The sequence below is a fragment of the Phaseolus vulgaris genome, chromosome 3, assembly GCF_051622355.1.
Source record: "Phaseolus vulgaris cultivar YP4 chromosome 3, ASM5162235v1, whole genome shotgun sequence".
NCBI classification, from domain to species: Eukaryota; Viridiplantae; Streptophyta; class Magnoliopsida; order Fabales; family Fabaceae; genus Phaseolus; species Phaseolus vulgaris.
Window position 1 is genome coordinate 12,221,958 of NC_143500.1, and position 10,348 is coordinate 12,232,305.

Genomic DNA, 10,348 nt, shown 5'->3' on the forward strand with positions numbered 1-10,348 from the left:
ATAAATAAAAGTATTCATCAATATTTTAAAAATAAATTATTACCATTTCCAGTTCTTTAAACAACATTCTAGAAGTAAGTAATGCTAAAATTCTTATCCAAACTAAGAAACGGAATTAACTGCTACTTGAATTTCTTTTACATTTGATATTATATTCTCTTATACAATTTAATTCCTACATTTATTTATTTATTTATTAGTAAATATGGTTGCTTCATTTGTTTCTTTCATGAGTTCGAGTTTCCAAAAGCAGTGGGTCACCTCAATAAGGCGTGGACCCACACGCTGTCGAACATGCCACGTGGCAGTCTAAGCAGGGGGCAAGTATCGTCCTTGAGGCTGCTGCAACGGAGCAGATCATATCTTCCTTGAGACCATGGTAGTCTCCATTTCTTCTTTCTTTTCTTCACCCGCCCAAATTCTTTGACCTTTTTTCTTTCATTTCGATTCACAATCCCATTTCGCAGAAAAAACGTAGACAAAAGCAAACCCTAAACGTCGTCGTTCTCTCTCCCTCTGTCTCTCGCGTTCGGGACGCCGATCCGCGTGAATGTACAGAGGCGTGTGGCGATGGCGGGGAATTCAGACTCAATGTCGATCCGCTTTCCTTACAAGAACCTCCACGACGATTCATCGGCTCCCGAACTCGAACTCGTAGACGTCGACCACCGAGACCACGGGATCCACGCCAAGTCGCCGCCGTCAACTCACTCGTCTTCACCGCCAAGCAACAAAGCTTCCTTGGTCAATCTTGTTCTCAGTTGCACTGTAGCCGCTGGCGTTCAATTTGGTTGGGCTTTGCAGCTCTCTCTCTTAACGCCCTACATTCAGGTCCGATATTCGCGGTTGCGTGTTTCACCAGATCCTTCTCTTTCGCGTTTCGATTTTTTATTGCAATTGGAATGTGAATTTGTTTCTATATAGTTGCTGAGTTTGCAATGTGTGTCTGGAGCGTGACTTCCTGATTAACTATGTGCCTTGTTGTTGTTACCTTTTGGCGCAGACGTTGGGAATAGGACATGCTTTTTCTTCGTTTATCTGGCTTTGTGGCCCCATTACAGGCCTTGTGGTACGTTACACTCTTCCTTTAATCTGATTGACAAATGTAGTCATTTCTTTGAGTTGTGTTCACTGTTTTGACAGCACTGGTTCATTTTAATGCTATGTTGAAAGAATTTATCTATTTTATGATCAATAAGCTTGTGTGCCTAACTCCTTGTGAATTCATGTTTGTCTCTTGCTGCTTCGTTCTTGTGTATTGTAATTTAGTTAGATCTGATTTGTTCTTTGATAAATAAAGCAGTAACTGATTTGCATTGCGAATCACTTTTTCTGGAATGTAGATGTGGTGATGCGAACAAGTTTATGCTTTTGTTCTTGTTACTTTTGAACTAGTAAGTCACATGTTTGCCTTAATTTTTCTGAAGGTTCAACCCTGCGTCGGTGTTTGGAGTGATAAATGTACATCGAGGTTTGGCAGAAGGCGGCCGTTCATTCTGGCTGGTTCTCTTATGATATCTGTTGCTGTAAGCATCGGTGACATTGGTGTTTTACTTTGATTTACTTTTCTACGTTACATTACATATAAGCTAAGTCAAGTCTTGTAATTTAGGTGATATTAATCGGATTTTCTGCAGACATTGGATATATATTAGGTGATACACACGAGCATTGCAGGTTACTATTGTCAGCCTTTTGTTCTTTTCTTGCTCATTTTATTTCTTCGACTTCTTGAAACCTCAGTTAGGCGTTAATAAAATTCATATATATCTGAAATTGTAGAACATTTAAAGGAACCCGAACAAGGGCTGCTCTTGTATTTATTCTTGGGTTCTGGATGCTGGACCTTGCCAACAACACGGTGCAGGTAAGCTTGTTAATGTAATTGGTATGTTCTTCGTTATATATATATATATATATATATATATATATATATATATATCTTCTTTTGTACAGATGCAGTTGTGCAGCAGAAAACTTAATCTCCTTTATTTCTCCAATTTAATTTGTAGGGGCCTGCTCGAGCACTTTTGGCTGATCTGTCTGGTAAAGTTTGTCCGTCTCACTTGTTTTCTTTGTTCATATTCTCAACAACCACTGTGGGATTATTGATTTTCATACTGTACAAAATACTTGTTTGTTTGGTAGTGAGGAGATATCGTGTTATTAAAATTTTGCTTCTATTTAGGTCCTGATCAACGTAATGTGGCAAATGCTGTATTTTGCTCATGGATGGCAGCTGGGAACATCCTAGGATATTCTTCTGGTGCTAGTGGAAAGTGGAACAAGTGAGGCTTAGCTAATCTTTTGTGCTTCTTTATATCTTATTTCTCTCACCAGTATTTGAAATATGTTATTATTAAATCAGTTATGGGAAACAAGACAAGGGAGCTTTCTAGTGAAAGGATTATGCAAGAATGCAGTCCTTTGATAGGAATAGTGTAGTCTACATAATGGATTTCAGAAGTGGTTTTGATAAATAGATTTATGTAAATCCAAAGTTAGGAATTGGGTTTTGTTTTTGTTATTGTTATTGTTGGTTTGCATAAATGTGCTGGTGTTGACTTTGTGTATTGTATTTTTGTTCTATTTATATTTCATACTAATGTTTCATCCTTTTTCATCTAAGCAGATGGTTCCCTTTCTTGACCACAAGAGCTTGCTGCGAAGCCTGTGGCAATCTTAAGGCAGCATTTCTTGTGGCTGTGGTAGGTTACCACTAAATTCTGCTTGATTGGACCTTCATATTTTACTTGTTAGTATATGTTATCAGTTGTCAGACATCATAAGCATGACTTATCTTAGAATGAGTATTTTTTTTCCTTTTCCTTATTACTTTAAAGTAAGCTCATCCAGTTTGTATAGTTGTTTTTTGTATTCATTTTTTATTAATTCTCTTGTGGGACATCATCTTTACCTGCATTAATCTTATGAGGCAACACCATCTCTAGCATTATCTTGTGGCTCAACATCTCTACCGGCCTTACTCTTTAATGAAAGCAAAGTGAAACACTATTCGAAAAAGTTTGTGCTGTTATATGGGCGGGGTCATCAGCTTATAGAACTGCCAAGTTAATCATATACTGCTAAACTTAAAGTTTTAATGCATAATTGATTTAATAGCTTGGAATATCATCATACAATATTGGCAGGTGTTTCTGGCATTATGCACACTTGTCACCCTATATTTTGCTGATGAGGTTCCACTTACTACTGCAAGTCAAACTCACCAATTGTCAGATTCTTCTCCTTTATTGGATGAACAACAAAATGGTGTTGAAATTTCAAAATCAAAGCCCTTATCTGTTATGGGTGAATCCAATAACAAGAAAACTGAGGATCACATTGGGAAAGATGCAGAGCTAAATCATGGGGATTTCAAAGCTGAGGAAGATCATACTGAAAACGTAATGGATGGGCCTGGAGCAGTATTGGTAAACTTGTTGACAAGTTTAAGGCATTTGCCTCCTGCTATGCATTCAGTCCTGATTGTAATGGCTCTCACTTGGGTAGGTACTGCAGTATTTATTTGCAAAGGTTTCTGCTGATATCTGTGTTTTCAAATCGGTTGTGAAGGCAATTAGTCTAGTGCTGATGCTTCCTATATGCAATTCTTCTTATGTTCCCCTCAATCATGTGTCTATCTGCAGTTGTCATGGTTTCCCTTCTTTCTGTTTGACACGGATTGGATGGGGAGAGAAGTTTATCATGGTGATCCAAAAGGGGGCACTTCTGAAGTAGATCTTTATGATCAAGGCGTTAGAGAAGGTGCATTTGGTTTGCTATTGAATTCAGTAAGAACTCAAGATTGGGCATATTTTTATCGAGAAATTTCTCACAAGCTTTACTGATGATAATGATGATCCACAACTTCTTTTATCTTTTTGATAAATTAGGCTTTTTGGATTTTTTTCCCCCTGCCCAATTACTGATCTGAGTCATCTGACATTGCTTTTATGGCTTAATAGGTTGTCCTTGGAATTAGCTCTTTCTTCATTGAACCAATGTGTAAGTGGATGGGCACGAAATTCGTATGGGCACTGAGCAATGTTATTGTCTTTGTCTGCATGGCTGGCACTGCTATCATTAGTCTGATTTCCATTCGAGATTATTCTGGAGGGATAGAACATGTAATTGGAGCAAGTGTAACAATCAAGATTGCTTCCTTGGTTGTATTTGTTCTTCTTGGTTTTCCTCTAGCGGTGAGCATGAGTTGTTTGATTTTTATATTTAAACTATTTGTTGCACCACCAGATTCCGTTTCCTTATAGATCTTCTCAAGCAATCATTCTATTAGCTTTATTAAATACCTAAGGGAGTGCATGGCATAATAAATTTCCCATATTTGTGGCAGATTACCTATAGTGTTCCCTTTGCTGTCACAGCAGAGTTGACGGCTGATTCAGGAGGTGGCCAAGGTTGGTATTAGTTGTAGGTAGTTTTGATATCCTGAATATTTGGTCTTTTAAAGTTTCTGATCTCAAGATGCCTGTTGGTTATGCAGGATTGGCCATAGGAGTTCTAAATCTAGCAATTGTTGTTCCTCAGGTATTTTTCTTTTTCTCAAGTATTGCTGTGTGTTACCTTTCTTAGAGTGAACCTTTTGGAGTTACAAAATTATCCTGTTTTATATTGTTTTATCATTGTTACATGTGTCTGTTTATACTACTACATTAATGTTGTGCAATGGTCTTTTGATATTTCCTATGCAATTAACTCTCCAAAATTCTTCCTTATTTACTAATTTTGGGCACCACTCCAATTGACATCATTTTAGAACAGAGTGCATAAAATTTATTTATTACTGAAAAATCACAATGAATATTAAAAAGAGGTTTAATTACTCATTATGTCCTTCTAGCTATACAAATTTTGTCTTTTAGGTCCGTGTAATTATAATTTGGCCATTTTATCTCACTCATTATTTCGATTACTTTTAGTTTTTATGCATACCACTTTTAATCTCTGTTAGTCTCAATGTTTAAATTCATAGAAATTAAAAGAGATTACAATAGTATGTATAAGACTAAAAAGATGATCTTTACATGAGACGAAAAAGTAAAGTTTGTTCAACTATAGGGACCAAATTAATGGTTGAACTTTAAAAAATAAAAGGTGAAAGATTTTTCTCTCTGTTCTAAACTTGCCTCTGCATTCATTTCCTTAGTTTGTAGTGTCTTCTTTCTTATTCTTTTGTATGATATCGGGATGAAACTGTTGGCAATATGGCTAATCAATGGTTGATTATAACTCACTTTGTATTAGTTTTCCATGATGGCATCTTACACTTTTAGAGTTCTAGTTTCTTGTAAATGTTGTGAATTCCGTTTTGATATATTATTGGCATCTTTAGATGATTATATCCCTTGGTTGTGGTCCCTGGGATGCTCTCTTTGGTGGTGGCAATATTCCTGCCTTTGTTTTGGCCTCCCTTTGTGGTCTGGCTGGTGGTGTAATTGCAATTCTCAAACTGCCAAATCTATCTAGCAATTTCCAGTCAACAGGATTTCATATGGGCTAGCCCTTCGGAGATATATTCTGGCGATATTTGAACTTGTACATGGTCCTCTAAAATGGAGACTGCACCAAAAATATGGAGACAGCTTACACGATGATTACTTGCTTTCCAATCCACAGAAGGCGCATGCCATATTCAAATTCATTCATTTTCCCCCACATCATGGGTGTCTGTATTTTATGTAACTCACAGAACAGCAGAAGAAAGCTTAGTGCATATAGTAACAGGGTTTTGTTATCTGTCATGCATTCACTTATCCTTGTTGGGAAAGAGTGTAATATAAAAGGGAAAAATGATAAAATTAATAGAAATAGAAGAGATACTAATGAAAAAATGAAGTAGAAAAAAGTGTTTGTGTGAATACAAATAATTGAAGATTTTTATTTATTTGATAAATGAAAATTTAAAAGAAATAAATAAACTATTTAATACCTTTGTATGTTTTGAAAAATAACTAAATATTCCAAATTTTTTACTTTATTATTTATCATAATAATATTTATTTATAATGTCGTAAAATGTTTATTTTTGTTTCTCTAATTCCACACATTTGAACATGTGTAGTATTACAATTAGAAGAGGTCAATTTAAGTTAATAATTTTCGGAGTAGTTTAATAAATTCTTTGATAAAGCACAATTCCTATGGAATGTCTAATTTTTGTTTTATTTTATTTCTTTTGTAGATAGATATTGCTTCACTGGAGCATATTCGTTTGAATCTAATCGAGGGTTGAGTCGCACAAACTAAGGGAAGCATTGTGCGATTTAAAACATGTTCCTCTTTAATCCAAACAAAATTCTTCTTTAGGTCATAGTAGAACTCCCAAGTTGCGTCTTCACGAAGCTAATGTTTCGACTTGACCAACACTTTTATCACCGGCATACCTTTCTGTTTCACCGTGATCCGATCCAGAATAGCCTCTGGTTCCTTTTCATTTGTATTGTTGTCAGCTGCAGATGGTAGGTCAGTAGTTATCACTGTTGCTCCCACATGCTTCTTTAACTGAGATATGTAGAAAACATTATAGATGCGAGAAGAACTTGGCAGCTGCAACTTGTAAGCAACTGCTCCCACTTTGTAAATTACTTTAAAAGGACCATAAAACTTAGGGCATAGCTTCATATTTGCCTGTAAGAATGGTGTTTAACATAGACTAAATCTCCCTTTTCATATTAAGTGATTTATTTTACTCGAAATTTGGACAAAAATAATCATAATTAGTTTGGTTCTCAAATTAACCATCAATATTCATTGAGAGTTGAATTGAACATATTGATAATTAGTGAAGATGTAATAATTATGTAATATATATAATTGTGACTTGTAGTTATATATTAATATCATCATGTAAATATTTTTTTCAAAATTCATGGATCTATCACTAATTGTATTTCTAACATTCTATTTGATTTTTATATGAATTGAGATTCAAACACTATAAGAAAATTATTAAATATTAATTAATTTATAAATAAAAATAATTAATGGTTATATTAACTAATTTAAATATTATTTTATAAATTAAAAATTATTGATATTTAAATTAGTTTTTATTATTAAAAAAAATTATAAAATAACTTTTAAATTGATAATTAATATTAATTATTAAAATTTTATTTATTAATTATTTTAAATTATTTATTAATTTAATTAAAAACTAATTTAAAATGTAAAGTAATTAGTAACTAAATTTTTTGATAGTTAATGTTAAATAATATTTTATAAATTATTTTATGATTTTTATTAATAATAAACATTATTTTATATATAAATAATATTTTAATTATAAAATAATATTACACTTAATTAATATAATAACTAATTCTTTTTGTCTTTAAATTGATGTTTAATAATTATTTTTAGTTAAATAAATCATACAATTTGATTGAGTCTCTTTTGTTTTTGGGATTCTCTCACTCACATGTCACAACTAAAAGTATGACAATTTACAGTAGAGAAAGATCAGTGAGCATGCATACATTTATAATGAAACAAATACGATTCTCTAAAACTAACAAATCAAATAACATACTTTTTAACAACGTACATTGGTTACTATTTCAAGTGATATAGTATCATATACAACATCAATTACTGATGTAATACAAATATTATATCAATTAACAATATATATTATTTGAGAATCAATATTATTTTTATGTGTTATAAAAAGATGTATAATATGATTAAACACCTTTTTTTAAGAAAATTGTAGGACTTATGTTAGTCTTTCTTAAGATAAACATGTATATTAAATTACCCGATATAATAAAAGAAATTAGTTTAATTTTAACTTGTGGCTCAAAATATAATTTTAAATTAAAGATTTCCTATTAAAAAAAAATGAAAGAAAGGGAACAAAAGCAGAAGAATGATGTTCATCACATACTATTGCTCCTTCTCTTTCGGTCTTTCTTGGTCCTTATCTCAATCTTTTCAGACTCTACTCTTTTTCTTTTTATATTAAATAATAGATTTATTACTCAACAATGGTCAGATACAGAGAAAATATACTATAATTCCAAACAAGTTTTACGTCTAATGTCTATGTCTAACGAAAAATCCGGAAAAAAACAAAACAATCATGGATTTATTTACCTAAATATATACGAGTGTTATTGCTTTCATTTTCTTAAAAAATATATATAATAATTACATCTACAGATCATATAATTTAGCATTTCAATAGTTTTTTTAATAAATGACTGAGAAAGTAAATTATTATTTCAGAGTGAAGGGTTAACTTGGGGTCATATTTGTTAAGGCTTTTAGACTAACCTGTCTTAGTCCAGATGTAAACTTTTAATCTCCCCCTTATAAATATATCCAATTTGCTTTGCTAATAAAAAAAGTTTAACCAAAATAAATTAATTTAATGTTACTATTTATTTTATTTGTAATAAAATAATTAAAGGAAAAATCAATCCACATAACTTTCTTTACCAAAGGGATACTACCTACATCTATTTATTTTATTTAAGATGTTACCAACATTTTTAGATATGAGAGTATTATTATTTTATTTTATCTCCTTTTGGAAGTAAAGCAATATATATATATATATATATATATATATATATATATATATATATAAATATATATTCTCTTTCTCTCTGAAACAAATAGCACTTTGAAGATGTATACACAATGAGGGAAGTATCCTCCGCAATGGACGGTTGTGATGCATGGGGCCAAGTAAAAAGAAAAGAAAAGAAAAAGATTATGAGAAGTAAATATTATTAATTAAAAAAATGGAAAACATAACTGGACCAGTAGTTGACGTATCACTATCAATGCATATCTCCTCCTTGTAGGAAAATCCCAAAACCCAAAACATTTGAAAATTTGAGAAGGAAGAATAAAGTCTCTAGAAAAAAGAGATGTGAAGCAAAGATAGCACATGGGATATGAGTAAAATGAACACACCAGAAGCATAAGAGCATGTGGAGGAGAAGATTCATTAGCTAATATTTTTTTTTTCTTCTTTTCTCTACCCCACTTGAATTTTGAAATTTATTATTTAAAATATTTATTTATCTTATTTTTAGTCTCCTAATAAGAGAAAAGTTAAGAGGGGGAAATTAAAAATGCAGAGAAAGAGTAAGGAACATGGATCCACCCTATGCCAATGGAGTACCCATTCAGTTTCCAACTAATAAAGGCATGTGAAGCAGTGCTAGCTGCTTGTCTTTGGCTACATATCAAACCAGTATTTCCATGGGACCCTATCATGTCCCATCATCACAATACACACATTCTTTAATCTATCTCTTCTTTTTCTCAACATCATATATTTAGAACACCATTAATTATTAAACTTCATTACCCTTTAATCTATTCCTTTTTTTTTTTCACTTTCTTCTACTTGATTTTCTTTACAAACATGAACATCATATTATATTGCAATATGAAAAGAACACAAAAGAAAAAGAAAATTAAACGGGTAACCACATCCACCTTTGTGTGTCCTCATACTTTCCACAATATAAAGAGTCAATTAGATGCACTTTTTCAACAAACGCTTAAAGAACAATTTGAATCAAAATCCACAATGAATACTTTTTTTTTTTTGGCATAAATTTAAATTTTTTTTAGAAAACTTCGTACTTATCTTTCTCATAACTAATTTTTTTAAAGAAACGGGATTTTACACAACAAAAGCTAGTGACCGTGTATTAGTCACGTATCATTGTGACAGTTTACTCTACAAGAAAATCATCAAATAAAAATCAATTTTTAGATACCAAAATAATTAGTTGTAATAGTAACTAAATTAGAGACCATCTTACAACTAAAAAAAAATTGGTTTCTAAATTAGTTTTTATTATTGTTAAATAGTTTTTAAATTGGTATCTAGTTGACTATCTTAGAAACTAAAAAAAAAATTTGGTTTCTATTATGGTTAAATAGTTTCTAAATTGGTATCTAATTGGCTATCAATGTTATAACTACCAATTATTTAGTTTCTAAATTTGGTAGCAAAACATTGATTGTTAATTAGATACCAATTTAGAAATCATATAATAATAATAAAAACTAATTTAGAAATCAAAAATTTATTTAGTCACTAAAATGGTCTTTAATTTAGTCATTATAGCATTTAATTTAGTCATTATAGCAATTAATTATTTTTTATTCTAAAATTGGTTTCTATTTCATGATGATTTTCTTATAGTAGTGTTATAAAGTGACAAAGGAAAAAAAAATCTAAGCTGCATAAAGTATGAAGAAAAGAAGGCCTCTGCAAAGTAAATAACGTTTGAATTGATATACAGAAACCTGTGTGGATGATATGCATGTATAGATCAATCTATTTGAATGTAGATTA

At 31.6% G+C, this 10,348-nt stretch overlaps 1 protein-coding gene across 5 annotated transcripts; it reads left to right on the forward strand.

Moving 5' to 3' along the window:
• The first annotated feature begins 294 nt into the window (after positions 1-294).
• On the forward strand, positions 295-6,391 carry SUT2 (sucrose transporter 2). 5 transcript variants are annotated; one of them, XR_016519444.1, is made up of 14 exons: positions 295-831; positions 1,004-1,069; positions 1,428-1,526; positions 1,613-1,677; positions 1,783-1,867; positions 2,013-2,046; positions 2,189-2,288; positions 2,633-2,708; positions 3,153-3,509; positions 3,651-3,768; positions 3,969-4,202; positions 4,355-4,418; positions 4,505-4,548; positions 6,203-6,317. XR_016519444.1 is itself a non-coding variant. In XM_090300202.1 (14 exons), exons 1-14 carry the CDS (start codon positions 571-573, stop codon positions 6,251-6,253), a joined length of 1,680 nt encoding a protein of 559 aa, XP_090156328.1. In that variant the 5' UTR covers positions 295-570; the 3' UTR covers positions 6,254-6,391. The 5 variants fall into 5 exon arrangements, 3 of the variants coding, with proteins under 3 accessions (XP_090156328.1, XP_068462902.1, XP_068462903.1); XR_016519443.1 differs by lacking the exon at positions 6,203-6,317 and adding an exon at positions 5,354-5,755; XM_090300202.1 differs by having other exon boundaries at positions 3,651-3,794; positions 6,203-6,391.
• The last annotated feature ends 3,957 nt before the right edge of the window (positions 6,392-10,348 follow it).

Excerpts from the sequence above, each read along its gene's own strand:
- SUT2 (XM_068606801.1), top strand. The coding sequence starts at position 571 with ATGGCGGGGAATTCAGACTCAATGTCGATCCGCTTTCCTTACAAGAAC. Across the intron at positions 1,868-2,012 it reads TTGCCAACAACACGGTGCAG|GGGCCTGCTCGAGCACTTTT; the intron begins GTAAGCTTGTTA and ends TTTAATTTGTAG. Across the intron at positions 3,510-3,650 it reads TTGTAATGGCTCTCACTTGG|TTGTCATGGTTTCCCTTCTT; the intron begins GTAGGTACTGCA and ends GTCTATCTGCAG.